Source organism: Rana temporaria, chromosome 4 (assembly GCF_905171775.1).
Source record: "Rana temporaria chromosome 4, aRanTem1.1, whole genome shotgun sequence".
NCBI lineage: Eukaryota > Metazoa > Chordata > Amphibia > Anura > Ranidae > Rana > Rana temporaria.
This window is the reverse complement of record NC_053492.1, coordinates 402,282,101-402,303,148: the sequence shown is the minus strand read 5'-3', so window position 1 is coordinate 402,303,148 and position 21,048 is coordinate 402,282,101. Positions and strand designations below refer to the sequence as shown.

Here is a 21,048-nt window from a genome sequence, read left to right as displayed (position 1 = left end):
AAGCCGCAATCATGACGAGCCAAAGGCAAGGAAAAAAGTGTCTTCTCCGTGTTTTATATAGTACAATTCGTGTGAATAAACTTAATCTACCTACAGCTTTATAAGGTTCGTTTATAGCAGTTTTTAAGACACTAGGACAGGAAGAACACAGGACAAATAAACAGATTAGACCTATATACAGTATGTGTACTTATATGTACATCTGCATGTATAGAGTTGGGTGTATGTGTTAATCGGACTCAGACCTGCTACAGTAACTGAATATTAAAGAAAAAGTGTGCTGTAACAAATACGATGGATCCTATTGGAGGTGTTTAAAAACTGACTTCTATGCATTTATACTATTCCATTCTTCGTCAAACAACAAATAGATTTGTTGCCATTTCTGATTTTAATAACGTATCGTTTTCTAATGGATTCAGTAGCTCCTAGGTCACTGACCTGGAACAAATGTAGATCAGAAGTTCTGACTAGCATGTTAGTTATGAGCATTTTTTGGAAGGTCAGCAATCAAAGCCCATGTTTTACTCACATGACAAAGTTCCTTTACAGAGCATCCTAGCTTTGAAAGACCCCCCTATCCCGACAGTTTTTAGACTTGCATCCAAATCCTACAAAGTATTGGTATACACTGCTGTAATCATACTCACTGACTTGAAGTATTCATAGACCATTCGGGTAAGTTTTATCAGTACCAGCTGATAGTTATCATGGGCCAGATTCACAAAAGAGATACGACGGCGTATCTCCTGATACGCCGTCGTATCTCTGTTTTAGGGGCTTCCTAACTATGCGACTGATTCATAGAATCAGTTACGCATAGTTTGCCCTAAGGTCCGACAGGTGTAATTGAATTACACTGTTGGATCTTAGGATGCAATACCTCGGCCGCCGCTGGGGGGAGTTCGCGTCGTAAACCAGCGTCGGGTATGCAAATTAGTACTTACGGCGATCCACGACAGTTTTTCGCGTTCGCTACGTCGCTGCTAGTCTAGTTTCCCATCGCAAAGTTAGTCGTCGTTTTAGCTGCCCTAACTTTACACAGCCCATGTTAAAGTATGGGCGTCGTTCCTGCGTCGAAATTCAAATTTTTTTTTTCTTGCATAAGACGTCCGGGAATACGAAAGTACGCTACGCACGTCGCCGTTCGAAAAAATTACGTCACTTCGCGCAAAGCACGGCGGGAAATTCAAAAGTGAGCATGCGCAGTAGGTCCGGCACGGGAGCGCGCCTAATTTAAATGGCACACGCCCCTTTGAATTACGCGGGCTTACGCCGGAGGCCGCCGGCGTAGGTTTTCATTGCAAGTGCTTTGTGAATCAGGCACTTGCGATGAAAACTTGTGGCGGTGTAACGTATCTACGATACATTACGCCGCCGCACTTCTACGTGAATATGGCCCCATGTCCTTAGACAATGTTTTTTAGGGGAAACTAAGAATTGACCAAGGTGGATATCTAAAATCAATAACTGTATTGTGGTACCCCCCAGATCTGGAATAGTATATTCATTTTAAAGACACTGCTGGCTGTTCTTGGGTGAGCTAGAAATCAGCCAAGTTTTATAGACAGCTGCTCTTGTTCCAGGACAAGTCCATAGGCATTTACATGAATGCTTAGGAAATCAGACCAAGCATGTTGATAAAGTTATGATTAAAAAAAAGAAGCATATTGGGGTTTATTTACTAAAGCTGGAGAGTCGAGAAAGGTTCTTAGAAACCGATCTGCATCTAACCTCAGCTTGTCTGACAATAAAACCTGGAAGCTGATTGGTTTCTATGCAGAACTGAACCTGATTTTACACTTTACAGATTTAGTAAATAAACCCTATTGTGCCCACATGCCCAAACTATGGTTGGCTTCAACTGGGAAACCAGTTGAAGCCTTGGGTATAATCAGGATATATAATCCAAACGGCTTTACAGGCACACATTATGAAAAGTAAAATGACCATTGTAACAATAACCTTACTTCAGAACCCTTAAAGGTAATACAATTTCAATTAAAAAAAGTACCGTAAACTTTCTGAACAATCTGATATTCTAACGTAGGACACCAAACTCATTAGAATTACAGGTCACAATTCAATAGAGTATTCAGTACAGGTATCTGCAATATTTTTTTCTTTAAGTGGTTGGAACTCTTTAACCGTAACATGTGATCAAAAGTTCAACATAGGGTGACAATCTCTATAGAGTTTGTAAACTGCATGGGTCTCCAGTATCATCGAAAAATGTTAACTGCCTGGGGGGTGAGGAGGGTGGGTTATGGGAATAATGTGCACTTTAAAATGTTTGTAATGCGCTTTTTGGATAAAGATGTATGTATTTTAAAAATATTTTTTTTGTATATTTTTTTGTATATGGAAAAAAAAAAACAATAAATAATATATAAATTTAATTTTTTTTTAACTGCCTTCTATTCAAACCAGCCTTAGAGGTACCACTGCCGGCCTGGTAGTTACAAGTAATGTTCCTGTTTTCAAGCATCTCTATGCTCAATTCTCAGTGTTTGTGGCAACCCTAAGGATCTCCTTATATCACAGGGAAATTTTCCAGTTGCAGTGTGTCCCTGCAAGCAAGACCAATGCTTTCTTCAGCTAAGGAGGAGAGGAAAGGCTTAATATATCAAGTTTTAATTTTCAGGTATTAAGACAGGTCCTTGCACTAAGGCGGGGTCACCCACAAGGTCATCTAGACAGGTGTCTATGGGCCAGTGGGTCTCTGGGGGCCAGTCCCAGGCAGAACTTTACTAAATTTAAGATAAGTAATTTGGGTGACTTTAAAGTCAACTGATCACTTTTACATGTGGGCACTGTTAAGGAATCCCCCTTTCAACCTTGGCACTTACTATGCTCCTCTACTAAGGCTGAACCCATAAGTTCTGAGCACTTCTGGATTCAGGGGCGGTCAGAATTCTGGTGGCAGTGGATAGGTAAGCTGCAGGTGTGAAACGCTATTCTGCATTGGACTGAACCAACAGGGGTTGCTCTGATTAGACTCCCTAAAATTAACTAACTTGTTACGATCACACAGAGGGCATGTCAGCGCCATTGTGACAATAATAAAGTTAAAGAAATGTGGAACTAAAGTCTAAACATGTTTTACCTTAACACCGTCTCTGCATCCATCAAGGTAAAAAAAAACACCCCACTACCTGTCCTACCCCTGCTGTTCTCACCTGCTGCTTTTACGGGAGAAACTGAGGGCAGTGCAGCCATAGCTTCCTGCTGTTAAACTCCTGTGTGGTGGGGGGGCATGCCTTACTTAGGTCAGAAGTAGAATAATAATTTTAGAGTGATTATTTTGGTTTGGTGTGTTATTAAAGTGGTAGTAAACCCCAGTTGGTGAAAAAAACAAAAAACAAATCCCTACAAGGCAATGTCATAATGGGCTAGTATGCATTGCATACTAGCATATTATGATTGATTTACCTTAAAACGAAGCCCTCCAACACTGTGCTGTCACCGCTGAGAAAGCTTCCGTCTTCCCCTGGTCTTCCTTCTGGGTTTGCAGCCTCAGGCTACACGAGTAGATGGGGGGCGTGATTACGTCACTCCCGCACATGCAAGCAGGAACCGACATTTACAGCATGCGTGGCAAGTTTTCTGTCGTACGTCCTAGCGCTACCCTACATGTTTCGTCATAGATGATATCATTAGGGGCATGAGTGACGATGCCCCTGATTATGTCATCTGTGATAAACCATGTAGAGCGGAGCTAGGACGTACGACGCAGAACTTACAACACACGCGCGGTAGATCATGGCCATTTTGGATACTGGCTAGTGGAGCCGTTCATGTTACTGCATCGTATATGCTTGTTTGTTGCTGTCAGCATGTAAGTGCAAATTTTTAGATTTGAAATAAATTGTTTCATACTGGATTCCGCTATGGTCGGTCTTCTGTTTTATACACATGGTATGTAAGCTGGCGAACATAGTTGGAGGTCAGACAGACTTGCCTGGAGCTGGGAATACCCTTCTATATTAATGAGGAGAATGTTGATGTTCCAATACGTGCACTAAGCAAATTTTGACCACCTAACCAGGGTAAGAATCATCTGGTAAGTCCCCTGAGTTACAGCACGTGGTGGAGTAACCTTTCTAGAGGGCTTTTCAAGCTATTTTTACACTCTTCTCCCGAGTGATGTTCCCACTCATAGAAGGACTGTGTAATATTGGATAATTGCCAATAGAAATTTCGAAACTCATCTAATGGACTGTTTCTGGGCTCAATCTCTTGAGTTTTTTTGGGGGATGACCGTTGTTTACACACTGAATTAATTTTTCACAGCAAAGTATCACTTTATGGACTTTGCACTTTATTTGAGAATATCATATCACATATGGAATATTCATGAATTTATCTTTCACACTAGATGGATGCGTTTTTAAGCACTACTGTATATGTATGCACTTCCCACTTTAAGTATAGCGCTGCGCATGCTTATAGGTATACTCCACCAAGGTATAGTGCTAGCAGCTAACTTTCGAACTGAGACCTAAGCGCAAAGAGATTTGTTTGAATATATATATATATATATATATATATAATCAACTCATTTAACCTGGTAATTGTATAGTATTATCCCCCACCTATCATCGTGACGACATTTCAGCCAACATCACTTCCAATCTGTGGAACACACATATTAAACAGGAAGTTGGGTCAGTGGTGCCCATCTTGGAATCATGTGGTATAGTAACCATATTAAATGCTGGAATTTGTATGTATGAGTGTGCACTTGAAAGTGTTTTTATTTTTAATATTGCAATAAAAATTACTGCACTATGGCTTTTTATGCTATACTTTATTCATGATGGACAAAATGCATTTGATAGAAGGAGGCGACTTGGATAGCTACCTGGAACGATAGTGTAAGTTTAAGCTACTGTGGACCCACTTATTAAGTTAAGAGGACAATTTGAGTGTGAGCACCAAGAAAACATGGGTTTTGTGTTCTGGGAAGGAGGCGTTTTGTAGTCCACCACGCATGGTTTGCTAGTGCAGATGTTAAGATTTGGATGAAGAAGCAATGGATTGTTTAGAAACAATTATTTGTGGTCATATACAGTGCATTCATAAAGTATTCAGACCCCCTTCACTTTTTTCAATTTTGTCATGTTGCAGCATTTTTCTCATTAATCTACATTCAGTACCCCATAATGACAAAGGTAACAGAATTTTAGAAATGCCTGTGAATTTATTGAAAAGAAAAACCTTAAATATCACATGTACTTAAGTATTCAGGCCCTTTACTCAGTATTTTTTAAGCATCTTTTGGGAGCAATTACAGCCTCAAGTAATTTTGGGTATGATGCGACACGCTTTGCACACCTGGATTGGGGGATTTTATGCCATTCTTATTTGCAAATCTTCTCAAGCTCAGTTACGTTGGATGGGGACCATCAATGGACAGCCATTTTTAGGTCCCTCCAGAGATGTTTAATAGGGTTGGGCCACTTTAGGACATTCACAGAGTTGTCCCTAAGCCACTCCCGTGTTGTCTTGGCTGTGTGCTTAGGATCATTGTCATGTTGGAAGGTGAACCTTCAGCCCAGTCTGAGATCCTGAGTGCTGTGAAACAGGTTTTCATTGAGGACCTTCATCTACTTTGCTCCATTCAGCTTTCCCTCAACCCTGACCAGTCTCCCAGCCCCTGCTGCTGAAAAACACCTGACAGAATGATGCTGCCACCTCCATGCTTCACTGTTGGGAAAGTATTGGGCAGGTGATGAGCGGTGCATGGTTTCCTTTAGGCAAATTTCAGAATTGAGTCTAAACAGTTAAATCTTGGTTTCCTCAGACCAGAGAATATTGTGCCTCACAGTTTGAGAGTTCTTCAGGTGCTTTTTTGCAGATTCCAAGTGGGCTTTCATGTGTTTTGGCCTGGGGTGAAACTTCCGTCTAGCTATCTGCCATATAGCTCAGATCGGTGGAGGGATGCAGTGATGCTTGTCCCTCTGTCCCATTTCCACACAGGATCCCTGGATCTCAGAGTGCTCTTTGGATTCTTGGTCACCTCTCTTACTAAGACCCTTCTCCCCCAATTGCTCAATATGGCCAGGTGACCAACCCTGGAAGAGTCTTGGTTGTGGCAAACTTGTTCCATTTGAGAATTATTGCGGCTCTTGGAAACCTTCAGTGCAACAGAATTTTATTGTTGCCTTTCCCAGGTCTGTGCCTTGCAACAATCCTGTCTCTGGGCTCTGCAGGCAGTTCCTTTAATCTCACGGCTTTTGCTCTGATACAGTATGCATTGTCAGCTGTGAGGCCTTTAAATAGAGGTGTGTGCCATTCCAAATTATGGCCAATCAATTTAATTTACCACAGGTGGACTCTAATCAAGGTGTAGAAACAGCTCAGCAACAATCAAGAGAAATGGGAGGCACCTGAGCTAAATTTAAAGTGCTTTTGCAAAGGGTCTGAATACCTATGAAAAAAAATGAATTTAAACAACTGAAGTATAAGGCTGCAACATAACAAAATTTAAAGAGTGAAGAGGTCCAAAAACGTTATGCGTGCACTGTAGTTTATGTAAAGAAAATGTTGGAAGGTGACCTTACACTGCCCCCCCCCCCCCATGTAGTCCCACAATCCTGCTCTGTCAGGGACTGGAATACCACTTCACTTTCCTTGCAGCTCTTACAGGACAGACTACACTGATTCTGATTGGTCAGCGCCATCCATGTGACGTTGTTGACCAATTAGAATGTCTCTTGTCCTTTGACGCTGAGAGGTACAGAGAGGAGATTAAGCTGTGAAGATTTCAAATTCCCAGGCCAGTAAAGTGGTGTTCCGGGGCCTGACAGAGCAGGATTGTGGGACTACAGCACAGTGGGACTGGGGGGATTCAGTGTAAGGTCACCTTACAGATTTTCTGTAAAGGTGAACTTACAATATAAGCATAAAGCATATGCTGGATGGACTTTGAATGTACTTTATGGTTTTTCACTGGATATTTACCATTTTAAATTAGTTGATTATCACATATGTTTACTTGAATGGGCTGCCCTATGTGCATTTGTAGCTCCAAAGAAACTCAAATTTTGCCCCTGAGCCAGGAGCAATTTTGCACGTCTCAATACGACAGTCGTGGCAAAATTGTGCCACATTTGGGGTGCAATTCAAGATGGTACTAAAATGCGTCTTGCACGTTTTGCTGTGGTTCGGAATTGCGGGTAGCATCGTGGGCAGAATTTTGCCCGCGATTCCATATGTGAACGGGGCCTAACTTTCAAAAAACATAACAATTAAACATGGCAAAAGTGCTTCTAACAAACATGAGCAAAGAAAGTCCTGGGCAGAAAAGGGATTGAAAAGACAATGCTCTCCCCCCCCCTCCTCCTCATTTTGCCAATTAGATGGCCAAAAGCTGCTTTTGTTATCTACAGATCTAGTGATCATATCTAAATCTGTCACAATTATCAGCATGGCAGAGCTGTCCTTTCAATCAATGTTTTCCAATTAACATCAAAGCACCAAGGTTGCATTCTGTAAAGTTCCCTTTCTTTGAGAAGATCCCTGTTCTCCCTCCCTCTAGAAATGTAGAAAATAAAGTTACAGGTTTAATTGCCACAAGGAGCCGTAGTAAGATGAGGGGGGGGGGAGCAGCTTTACTTAGCTTTGCACAGGACGACCAATTTAGTCAGGTCTTTGAAAGCATTGTGAGGCTCGGTCAAAAGCAAAGCAATATATCACATACTTACTCTGCTAAGTCTTAAAATAAATACCGTTGCTGCTAGCGAAATGAAAACACCACCAAGTGGAATTAAACATTTCAGATTGTTGCTAAATCTTAAATTAATTACAGGAGTTAATACAAGGGCTGCCACCAGACATGCACCACGTTAACCCATTCTCTACCTAACGCTTTGATTACTCAGGCACAGCTTATGTGCACATTATACCGCTGGTGTCAAAGAACAGACCACTATTCCACTACTCATGCATTCTTTGGAGGATTTGTGCCTTCCTTCACTTCTCTTTTAACCTAGATTTCTTTGTGAACGAAGAGTTCAGTTCAAGGCAAGTTTCCAACACTTCAAAGGATCCCTAAACTCAAATATCTGTTATATAAGCGATTCCGGCACCAAATGAACCATGCATTGCTAATATTTCTTATGATTTAGAAGTTTGTTCAAACTAATTTTGAACAATGACTATGAAGTTTGGGAAAGATCGTGACATGGCTTCTAGATGCATAGCATACTTTAAAAAAAAAAAATCCTGAAACTGGTTTGTTAGCAACACTATTTATATCTGTTGCTGTCATACAGGGTCAGAATATCGCTAGCGAAATGCGTGATCTGACCATCACTAGAGATAAGGAAGTAGTGTAGGTTTCAAAAAAACAAAACACGTAATGTTATATTTACAGACGAGTAGAGAGGTTTATGCTTCGGATTTACATGCAGATTAAATTACTAGAAGATGTTTTCGTAAACGATAAAGCTGGGATGTATTTGTATGCCTATAAAAAAGGGGGGGAACAGAGCAGACAACCCTAACGATAACTTATCTCGAGGGAAAACGTCAATCAGTCTGGAAAATCTAACCCAGCTAATGAATTTATCCCTGTAAGAAAGGTCAGCCAGGGGCTGTCTAAATAGGTCAGGGAGTGCCTACAGACATATGATCATTTCCTTATCCGGATTGGGTGAAGATCAGCTAGTGTTTTTTATAGTGTGCAATCTACTTTACATTCATAATGTAAAATGTGTATCTTTATACCAAAAAGATCTTTTCACAACTCAGCCTTAAATTAAAAGAGCTATACAACTGGACAAACGTAATGTCTGATCAAATCTAGATTTGGAACCTCTAATCTGAAACTTGGAACCTCCAATCTGAAACCTGAAAGAGGAGATGCTATATCCTCTGTAAGATTTCCCCCAGCCATTTAGCCAGCATCAGCTGACACTCTAAATGATAGCCAGGGAAACAGCAATGGTGCAACGCACAGGTCTATCAGCTTCGGAAATGCCATTATGAAAACTAAATCAGCGTGAATTCCCCGGGGATGATGATCTTACAAGGTCATCTGGGAGGTTATCGGTGGGGCACTGAGAGAAAGCTAACAAAGCAGGCTTGATCGCACCTGGCCTGTCACGTTGCATTTCCTTCAGCATGACCCATGTAATTGTGCTGGGACTGAGACTGACAAGTAAAAGTAACTATTGGCCTTTTATTTATTATACACAGGTAAGGGGGGTCTATTTCAGGTGAGAATAAAAATAGGCAGGACTTAATATTTAACAAATTATGGGGTAGTTGTAGTACTTGGGGAACTTGTAGTTACTTTCATAGCACCCTTTATAATTGCCTCCATCTTACATCATAGATACATTTTTACAAAACACAAAGTGAGGCATACCAATAAAATTCTGTTTTCAGTTTTGTGCAAAAGCAGTAGTAGCATTGAACAAAATTAGCGGGGAGGGACATGTGCCCCTTTAATGAACACCAAGGAAATTAGTTTTTGGTAAGTAAAAAAAAAAAAAAGTTTTTTTAAAGTGGTTGTAAACCTCTTACATGAAAAATAAACAAAGCATATCCTTTTATAGTATGTACTTGTTTAAATTCAAAGCATCAAGTGTGATTTCTAGCTGCAATCTAGTTCCTCTGCTACCTGCATGAGTAATTTCTAATAGGCTGTACCAACTTCAAGGGATCAGGAGGGTGGGGGAGAGCAGCTCCAGCACACAGCCTGTGATTAACAGCCTGAGCTGTGCATGTTTCCCTATGACATTGCGTAGAGTGGAAGTTTCCTTTCCATCCACTCAGGTCTCAGATTACGCTCAGTTCTGCTCTCTGAGCCGAGAGCTCAGCTCCCCTTCCCTGCCCCTGGAAGCTCAGAAAATCTGTGTAAATTCTGGACATTAAATGGAAGTGGAGAAGAGCTGGCTGCAGATAAATAGGTACAGCTTATGTAGGAGGATTGTGTCTTCTTCTGTGTATCACCTGAGGCTAGTCACTTCACTGGAAATATAAAAATGGTTTAACAACCACTTTAACCATTCATTAAGGGACAAAGGAAAGATTGCATTCTAAAACAAATGGGATGTCTAAAAGTGATCCAACTGACTGGTGGGAAACACAGAAAATAAAATGCCAAAAAACCGGAGGGCTACTTGTAGTTCAAAGAGCTGCCTGTAGGACGTTACGCTTGAAGTCTGCATCAGCTGAGGTCTGGACATTCACCAGAAATATTGGCAGCCTTGCAATTTGGTAACAGATGCCTAAAGCTAAAAGCCCAATGGCACTTACTGATTATGTGGAGGCAGAGCTTTGTCTTTAAGCCCATAAACTTGGAAGATGAGCTGTCTAAGCCACACAGAAATGGTGGAATGAGAGGCAGGCTGTCTCCCATGGGGACCCTCAGGAATGACAAAAAAAAATTGTTGTCTGCCTGAAAGAAGACGTGGCTGACAGATAAACTTGAACAACTTGCACTCCATTCAAACTATAAATGGCAACCTCCTTGGGGTATAAAGGGGTTAGACAGAGAGGTAGAAGAACAATGTCTTGGTTAAGGTGAAAGGAAGACACCACCTTTAGAAAGGTCCAAGACAACCTTGTCCCCGTTTAGGACAAGAAAAAAGGAAAAAAGAGAAAGCAACTAACTCAGAAACTCGCAAAGGTGATGGCAACGTAGGAGGACACCTTGTTGGGGAGTATAAACAGAGGGATATCTCTAATAGGCTCAAAAGGTGGTTTTGACGAGCCGACATAACCAGTTAACCATGGAATCTTTTTTTGAAAAACGGACTAACAAGACTCCCCAAAGACAGATTTTTTGCATGTAAACATATAAAAATATTAGAGACTTTTCCTGTCACCGAATTGGTTACTTTACAGAAAGATGTTGATAGGTATGAAGTGCAGGCACCCAGAGCAGCTTCACATGCCTGCAGCATATTTTATTATTTTCCACTTTACTCATATTGCCAGGCCCTTCTGATTGGGAAAAGCTTCAGCACGTCATTATACTGTTGAAGCTTAGTTCACACACATTCTTATAGACCAGTATAGAAGCCCATCATAGTGATGGGCCAATAGGTTGTTTGGGGGCAGGGCTTATCAGCAAGCTCCAATACTACCTGGAAATGTCAAAGCTTTGCCTGATTAGACCATTTGGGTGAAGCGAAGGATAGTGAAAAATGATCGTTGTTATTTGTAAGTATCTCATATGTTTAAATAGCTTTCAGTATTGTTAAAGTCACATAGTTTTAGGATAATAAATAAAAGTACTATATCTATGGAAAAGGGGCAATCAACTGTGCTGGACCATTGTCCCTCGCTGTCAGGGTCTAAATTGACAGTTCAGTCTCATGAACTAGAGATAAGCTCAGGCATATTCGGATCCTAGTACAAACCCACCAGCCTGCTACTGTACTGGGTCAAATATAACTTGCCAAGGCATTTCCCTATCCTTCAGCCACACGTATATATGCACCTTGTATACTTGTGGCTGCAAGGTAGGGAATGTGTTGGACACAGATAGTTGGCCCAGTACAGTAATATTTTTATTCTCACCTGAAATAGACCCCCCTTACCTGTGTATACTAAATGAAAGGCTGATAGTTACTTTTACTTGTCAGTCTCATTCCCAGCACAATTGCATGGGTCATGCTGAAGAAAATGCAATGTGACAGGCAAACACTTTCCCCGACTTGTTCATTCTCCGACTTAGTTGGGGTAGGCGGTACACTTTGGTGGAGGTGGGTCAAGCCTGCTTTGTTAGCTTTCTCTCAGTGCCCCACCGATAACCTCCCAGATGACCTTGTAAGATCATCATTGTTCAGGTGGGTTTGGACTAGGATCTGAACATACCTAGTGCCTTACCAAAAAGCTAGTAGCTTGGCTCTGAGGAAGAGGGTGGGCCCGCAAAATGCATCAGCCTATACCCTTGCAATGTCCGCAGCATGTAACATTGTGCAGTTGTATGGCTCATTGTGGGTCGCCACTTTTGTGAGTATCCACTTTTAACCTTTTAATACCTATTAAATGTGTTTGGTAATGCACTAGGTGTGGGCACCTCCCTTTTGTTCGGTTTTATAGTTTTTACCTTATTACCCCATCCGAGGAGGGCAGTGTCCACCTGGTTTTGGCATACTGATGTCCTTGTTGCTGTTTAAACCACGAAAGACCTTTTTAGCGCTGGAAGCGATTGTTTTTTCTTGTAGGATCTGAACATGCCTGAGCTCATTCATTGCATATGGCCGTGCAGTCTTTAATCTTTCAAATAAAAAAATCTGCATACCCTGCTTACTGTACCAAAGCAGTATATATGATTCTACGTACAACACCAACTAAAATAAGGATGTAGGGAAATATATCAAATATAAAGAAGGTCATTCATACTTCACTTAGCTGCTTGGTGCGTGTAGAAGCTGTAACATTGTTCCTCTGCTTATTTCCTGCTTTCAGAGCAGCATCTCTTCTGGCCTGTTCTAGCAGTAGCCGGGCCCGTTCTTTCAGCTCTTCTTGTCTGGACAGCATTCGCTGCTTTAATAATAAAAAAAAAAACATGACATAAATATAAGAAACCAGAAAGCAATACATCAGACTTATATAGTCCACCTACATACAGCTGTCATCTTATCTTGAACAACTCAGCATTTTAATGAGCTCTGGACATCAACTTTATGCCCAGTGTTGCATTTGAAAGTAGAGAGTCCCCTGTGTTCACATTGTGAAATTTCAGAAGTAGAATCACTTGTTGTTTTGGATCTCAGTGTAGTGCAGTGTCTAATTGTCATCATAGAATTTATTGGTGTCCTGCTGGCTACATCTCTATGGTCACCGTTACACATAGCTCCTAATGCAAATAATAAATCCAGATTTGTAAAAAAAACAAGGAAAGAAAAAAGGCCAATTTTTTCCCAAGTTTCAGCACTGCCTGATAGAATCATGACAGAGAAGTTTCACAAAACTGAATCAAACACCCAACTGCAATGTTATCCCCAAAACGAGGGTGTTCTGTAATGTGGACAGTAACTTAAAGTGGAGTTCCACTCAAAAATTAAACTTTTCGGAGCAGATACCTGTCTAATCCAGGTATTTGCTCCCACTTCCGGGCAAAGATCGGCGCAGGCTCCGCCTGAGCCCATCCCTAATCAGCAGTGGGCAGTTCTTGAAGTGGTTGTAAACCTAGTTAAACCACTTTTATCTACAAGTAAGCCTATAATAAGGCTTACCTGTAGGTACTGGAAATATGTCTGAAACCTGCACGGTTTAGGAGATATTTACCATATATGCTTGCGTCAATGTCATTGGCGCATGCGCACTGATGAAAGGGCACGGTCTAAAGGACCCGTGACGGGACTGGCGGCTCCCACTCGCATGTGTGGGAGTGATGTCACGTGACTCTAGCCAGTCACAGAGCCGGAGTCCACATCCCCCGGAAGGAAGAGGGGTGAAGATGGATGCGTCCACGGTTGCAGGCAAGTGCAACATAATGAGCTAGTATGCAATGCATATTAGCCCATTATGCTTTTACTTTGCAGGGAAAAAAAGAGGAAGTTGCTTATTTTTATAAACTGCCATGCTGTAGGAAAACAAAACCTTTCATCTGATTGGTTGCTAAAACTGACACTCTTTTCCTTGCTATCTTTAGTCCCCGTTTGCATGTGGGAAGAAAGAAAACCTATTATTCTACAAGGCATGTAATTGCTGCAGAGCATTAGGCACACAGGAAGCATCGGTATTACCTGTGAACTCACACCTGCCTTTGCTGGTATAGGCTGAGCTCACATTTTACCTGTGTTTAATTAGCACACACTTGACTGCTGCTTGGAACAATAAGAGCCTATGGTAACAGAGCAACAATCTGGGCTCTTCAGTGTCAGACAACTGGTTCAGCAGGTTGTCTTGTACATGTGACTATAGAAAACGTAACAAGATCACACTTTGTTCACATAGATGAAGCTGGGTAAATAGTACAGAGAAGATCATCACTCACAGGTTGAGGTCAGCAGTTAGTCACTGCAGGAAGAATTACTAGTACATTCATTTTTTATGTCCAGCTCCCATGAGAGACTTACTGCTGTAATATAATGTTTTGCTTTAACAAATGGCTTTGACCGGAGATTCACATATCTTCCTATATGATGGTAGAATGAGGGATCGCAAATAAATGGGCAGATCTCTCACAGACAAGTAGAGGCATATCTGCCTGTACCTATGGGGGCCTATTATTTTATCTTCCCTCTCCGATAGTGAACAGTGGTTTACTCGCTTTTCCTCTGCAGAAAAGGTAACAACTTGAAAACATATTCAAAGATCTATCTGTAAGCTGGAAAATACATGGAATAATCTCCAGTATTTCTTTATATCACAGAGTGATGCTTGAAATTATTGTTTTAGATACTTGTGTTGTGCTCCACCCAGTGGCGGTGCATCCATAAGGGCGCATGGGCGCCGCCCCCTCTCTCCTTCCACCCCCATATGACCAATGGATAGATTCATGCATTGCATGAATCTATCCATGGCTGCCGCTGCCACCCCCTATTCAGGCGCCGGACCCTTTTCAGGTGCTGGGCGCCTGAATTACAGTGGCTGGGGTATTTTTGAAGCACCTTCTAATAGACTTCAAAATCTCCTCCATTCTTGGCGCTCACAGTTCACTCAGCCGTGTTAGAAAAGCGAATGACTAGTCGCTTTCCTAACACTAAACTGCTCTCCGCCAATCAGGTGCTCAGGTCTGTTACCGTCACCTGATAGGTGTACAATAGCGGTGCCAGTCATTTCAGCCAATCAGGAGGAGAGGACGGGAGATGAGGACAGCAGGAGACACAGGAAGACCCTGCTTGTCGTCATCACCCGCTGCCACACAGAGACAGGGTAAGTGCCGGGCAGACGGCGAGTGGGCGGGGGTCACACTGGCAGCATTTAATGGGCACACTGGCAGAATTTGATGGGCACACTGGCAGCGTTTGATGGGCACACTGGCAGCGTTTGATGGGCACACTGGCAGCGTTTGATGGGCACAGTGGCAGCGTTTGATGGGCACAGTGGCAGCGTTTGATGGGCACAGTGGCAGCGTTTGATGGGCACAGTGGCAGCGTTTGATGGAACAGTGGCTGCAATTGGTGTCTTTTATTTCATTTTTTTTTTCACTTTGTTTGCACCAACCGACACTAGCTCCACAGATGCTCGGTTTGTTGGAGCCCACAGAAATTCCGGTATGGGAACGCATGTGAACTTCTCCTCTTATGCTGGATACAGATGAGACAACTGTGTCTTGCCTACAGTCAAGCATGGTGGTGGGAGTGTCATGGTCTGGAGCTGCATGAGTGCTGCCAGCACTGGGGAGCAGTTCATTGAGGGAACCATGAATGCCAACATGTACTGTGACATACTGAAGCAGAGCATGATCCCCTCCCTTCAGAGACTGGGCCACAGGGCAGTATTCCAACATGATAACGACCACAAACACACTTCCAAAACGACCACTGCCTTACTAAAGAAGCCGAGGGGGTAAAGTTGAAGGACTGGCCATGTCTCCAGACCTGAACCCTAATGAGCATCTGTGGGGCATCCTCAAAAGGAAGGTGGAGGAGCGCAAGGTCTTTTAACATCCATTATCTCCGTAATGTCGTTATGGAGGAGTGGAAGAGGACTCCAGTGACAACCTGTGAAGCTCTGGTGAACTCCATGCCCAAGAGGGTTAAAGAAGTTCTGGAAAATAATGGTGGCCACACAAAATATTGACACTTTGGGCCCAATTTGGACATTTTCTCTTAGGAGTGTACTCACTTTTGTTGCCATTGGTTTAGACATTAATGGCTGCATGTGGAGTGTTATTTTAAGGGGACAGCAAATTTACACTGTTATACAAGCTATACACGCACTACTTTACATTGTAGCAAAGTGTAATTTCTTCAGTGTTGTCGCATAAAAAGATATAATAAAATATATACAAAAATGTGAGGGGTGTACTCACTTTTGAGGGATACTGTGTGTATATATAACCATTGTAAACACCCTTTTTCAATTTTTTTTTGGGGGGGACAACATCACACTGATCTTCCCAGTGAATGGCTGTGCAGGGGGTCGTGTCAGCACAAGTTTTATCATTGGAGGAGAGTTAGAGCCTAGTCCCGCAAGGATCACCCCTTTCACCTGCACTCTTCAACATCTACACAATTGCTGGCTCCTCAAAATCATCAGCAAACAGGACCTGCGCTACCACTCCTATGCGGACGACACGCAGCTTTACTTTCGAATCACCAACAAAAAAGACCAATATCATGAACTAGGAAAATGCCTCACTCTGATTGATAATTGGATGACTGAAAGCTCCCTCAAACTCAACGGATCCAAAACAGAACTACTCATCCTTCACGCAAATCGGAAATATAATTCTAGGACCACTTGGACACCACCCACCATCCTCGGACAAACCATCACGCCAAGCAACAAAGTCAAAAGTCTTGGAGTCATCTTTGACTCAGACATGACTATGAATGCACAAATAGGATCAGTCGTCAGCGGTTCTCATCATCTTCTCCGCATGCTACGCAGACTCATCCCGTTCATCCCGGAAGAGGACACAGCAGTAGTGGTTGGAACCATCATCAACTCACGACTCGACTACGCAAACTCCCTCTACTTAGGACTACCGAAATACCAGATTTCACATCTACAAGTCGTCCAGAACACGGCAGCCAGACTGGTAACAGGTAAAAAAAAACATGGGAATCTATCTCTCCGGTCTTGAGGTCCCTCCACTAGCTGCCCATACAGGACCGGGTGACTTTCAAGACGCTCTGCCTCACCCACAAATGTACACAAGGAAACGCTCCTCAATACTTAAGCGAGAAAATAAAACCTTACGTCACCAAGCGTGTGCTCCGGTCAACCAACCAAAACTTTTTCCAAATCCCTAAATTCGGCTACAAATCTAAGGGAGAACGTAGATTTGCAGTTCAAGGACCCCGGCTTTGGAATGCTCTACCCACGACCATCCGCTTGGAAGAAAACCATCTGGCTTTTAGGAAAAAACTAAAGACCCACCTCTTCTAATGGATCAGGACAACGCTGGATGCAAAGCACCTTGAGGCGATTAAGTTTGCATTTGTTGCGCTATACAAGTTACTCACTCACTCTGTGGTTAGTTTTTAACAGAAAAACAGAGGGACAGGCAGGAACACCCGGGATTTCACACAAATTAAGCAATACAAAAGAGAACAGGATACCTTTTCATACAAGTACATAGTACAGTAGACACATATCAGGAATATGAAATGTTAGGTTTACATATTCTTTAAACATCGGTTTTATTGTAAACTGCCCTCTATCCAGAGCTGCATAGCAATCACCAATCTGCCTTAATTACTGGATTGAAAAGAGTAAATTACATAAACAAAAGCTTATAGGTATAGCAAATGATTTAGTTAATAGGCTAATTATCAACATGTAATCTGAAAGAAGAGATGTAAAGGGCCACAAGACAGTGCCGATTTGTGACTGCTGTTGTGTTATTAAACTCTGACTAGACATAATGACACATTTACGATCCAATAACTTATGTGAAGTGATTTACAACCAGAAAGGAACCAAAAATCACATGATGCACAGAGAGACTATCCCAGCCCTCTAATTTGTAATCTGTATAAACTAAATGAGTCTTTGTTAATGTGCATAATGTCAGGAGTGTGTTGAAATTCAGGCCTCATGCACACCGGGTATATGAAAATAAGCTGCATTTGCTCTGCCAGAACTTTGCAGAAATGCCTCTAGTGGTACATTTTATTGCACATTTATTGCCCCATACACACGGAATTTCCGATGGAAAAAGACAGACGGACTTTTTCTATTGGAAAACAATTCCGACCGTGTGTATGCCCCATCGGATTATTTCGATCGGAAATTCCGAAGAATTGCATCAGAGTTTAGATAGAGAACATGTTCTCTTTTACTTCGATGGAATTCCGTCGTGATTTTGGTCGGACAAAGGTCTGACCGGGTGTACGGGGCTTTACGCTGGAAAACGCCACTCTGAAAGCATTTTTCTAATGTCCCTGAACGCTGCTTTAAAATGCACTTGTAAATGCATAGACACATTAGATAACCTAAAGCTCATTTCAGGGGCAAAAAAAAAGAAAGAAAATGCTGTCTCTTACAGCAGCTTTTTTTTTCTGCCAGTGTGCACGAGGCCTTAGGAAGTAGGGTTGTCCCGATACTAGTCTCGGTATCAGACCTGATACCGAGTATTTGCAGGAGTAATGCTCCCGATGCCTAGTCCGATACCTGGACACAATTGGTGCTGCTGCGGGTAAGTTAAAATCACCGATCTCCCTACAGCCCTGTACACACGATCGGATATCTGATGGAATCTAATCCGATGGATTTTTTCGTCGGATATCCGATGAAGCTGACTTTCATCAGTCTTGCCTACACACCATCAGTCAAAAATCCGACCGTGCCAAAACGCGGTGACGTAAAACACTACGACCAGCTGAAAAAAATGAAGTTTAATGTTTCCGAGCATGCATCAACTTGATTCTGAGCATGCATGAATTTTTATCCGATGGCGTTCCACACAGACGATCGGATTTTTCTATCGTTTTTTTTTTATCCATAGGAAAAATTTAAAACATGTTCTATTTTTTAACACCGATAGAAAAAAGAGCGATGGGGGCCCACACATGATTGGTTTGTCCGATGAAAACAGTCCATCGGTCTGTTTTCATCGGACAAACCGATCGTGTGTACACGGCATAAGACAGCGCTTTAAAATGAATAGCTAAATTTCAGATCTAATTTTATATACATATATATACAGTACAGACCAAACATTTGGACACACCTTCTGATTCAAAGAGTTTTCTTTATTTTCATGACTATGGAAATTGTAGATTCACACTGAAGGCATCAAAACTATGAATTAACACATGTGGAATTATACATAACAAAAAAGTGTGAAACAACTGAAAATATATTTCATATTCTAGGTTCTTCAAAGTAGCCACCTTTTGCAGCAGACACATCTCTAGAACTGTTAGGAGGAGACTGTGTGAATCAGGCTTTCATGGTAGAATATCTGCTAGGAAACCACTGCTAAAGAAAGGCAACAGGCAGAGGAGACTTGTTTGGGCTAAAGAACACAAGGAATGGACATTAGACCAGTGGAAATCTGTGCTTTGGTCTGATGAGTCCAAACCAAGGGCGGAATCCAGAGTCTAGTCTCGGGAGGGGCACTGCCAGAAAATAAGATGTTGCTTACAGAAATCAATTAGGTGTCCGGTGTGTCCGCTGCAATGTTGCAGTGCCGCTAAAAAATCAATGATCGCCGCCATTACTAGTAAAAAATATTTAAATATAAATGCCATAAATCTATTCCATAGTTTGTAGACGATTGTCAGGGACTGCAGACATGGTACAAGAGATGGTCAGAGACTGCAGACGTGGTACAAGAGATGGTCAGAGAATGCAGACATGATACAGGAGATGGTCAGAGACTGCAGACGTGGTACAAGGGATGGTCAGAGACTGCAGACATGGTACAAGAGATGGTCAGAGACTGCAGACATGGTTCAAGAGATGGTCAGAGACTGCAGACATGGTACAAGAGATGGTCAGAGACTGCAGACATGGTACAAGAGATGGTCAGAGACTGCAGACATGGTACAAGAGATGGTCAGAGACTGCAGACATGGTACCAGGGATGGTCAGAGACTGCAGATGTGGTACAAGAGATGGTCATGGTACAAGGGATGGTCAGAGACTGGAGACATGGTACAAGAGATGGTCAGAGACTGGAGACATGGTACAAGAGATCAATGCAGCCTCATCAGTGCCCATCATTGCAGCCTCACTGTACATATGAACGCAGACCCACTTTTGTATATTAATGCAGCCCCACTTTTGTATATAAATGCAGTCCCACTTTTGTATATAAATGCAGTCCCACTTTTGTATATAAATTCAGTCCCACTTTTGTATATAAATTCAGTCCCACTTTTGTATATGAATGCAGCCCCACTTTTGTATATGAATGCAGCCCCACTTTTGTATATGAATGCAGCCCCACTTTTGTATATGAATGCAGTCCCACTTTTGTATATGAATGCAGTCCCACTTTGTATATGAATTCAGTCCCACTTTTGTATATGAATTCAGTCCCACTTTTGTATATAAATTCAGTCCCACTTTTGTATATAAATGCAGTCCCACGTTTGTAAATAAATGCAGTCCCACTTTTGTAAATAAATGCAGTCCCACTTTTGTATATAAATGCAGCCCCACTTTTGTATATAAATGCAGCCCCACTTTTGTATATTAATGCAGCCCCACTTTTGTATATGAATGAAGCCTCACTGTGCATGGCACTCACCATGGCATTGCCTAGATCACTAGATCACACACAGCATGTATCTCCTCTCCCGACGTGTGTCATGGAACAAACAGGAGCTGTAGGTCTGTGTTTGGCAGGGCAGTGTGCTCTAGCAAGGTCCCCTGCTAGAGCACAAGGTCCCCTGCTAGAGCACAAAGCCAATGTGACATGATTCTCTCGGGGGGGGGGGGGGGGCAATTGCCCTGTTGCCCCCCCCCCCCTGGATCCGCTGTTGGTCCAAACTTGAGATCTTTGGTTCCAACCCCCGTGTCTTTGCGCGACGCAGAAAAGGTGAACGGATGGACTCTACATGCCTGGTTCCCACCGTGAAGCATGGAGGAGGAGGTGTGATGGTGTGGGGGTGCTTTGCTGGTGACGCTGTTGGGGATTTATTCAAAATTGAAGGCATACTGAACCAGCATGGCTACCACAGCATCTTGCATCGGCATGCTATTCCATCCGGTTTGCGTTTAGTTGGACCATCATTTATTTTTCAACAGGACAATGACCCCAAACACACCTCCAGGCTGTGTAAGGGCTATTTGACCAAGAAGGAGAGTGATGGGGTGCTGCGCCAGGTGACTACCTCTTGAAGCTCATCAAGAGAATGCCAAGAGTGTGCCAAGCAGTAATCAAAGCAAAAGGTGGCTACTTTGAAGAACCTAGAATATGAAATATATTTTCAGTTGTTTCACACTTTTTTG

At 42.4% G+C, this 21,048-nt stretch overlaps 1 protein-coding gene across 5 annotated transcripts in view; it reads right to left on the bottom strand.

The window, feature by feature from the left end:
• EHBP1 (EH domain binding protein 1) overlaps positions 1-21,048 on the bottom strand; it is a 636,728-nt gene that overhangs the window by 256,839 nt on the left and 358,841 nt on the right. For all 5 annotated transcript variants that reach the window (XM_040351212.1, XM_040351213.1, XM_040351215.1 and 2 more), the window contains one exon: positions 12,367-12,510. In XM_040351212.1, coding sequence (XP_040207146.1) covers positions 12,367-12,510 — 144 coding nt within the window. The remainder of the gene's footprint in view (positions 1-12,366; positions 12,511-21,048) is intronic.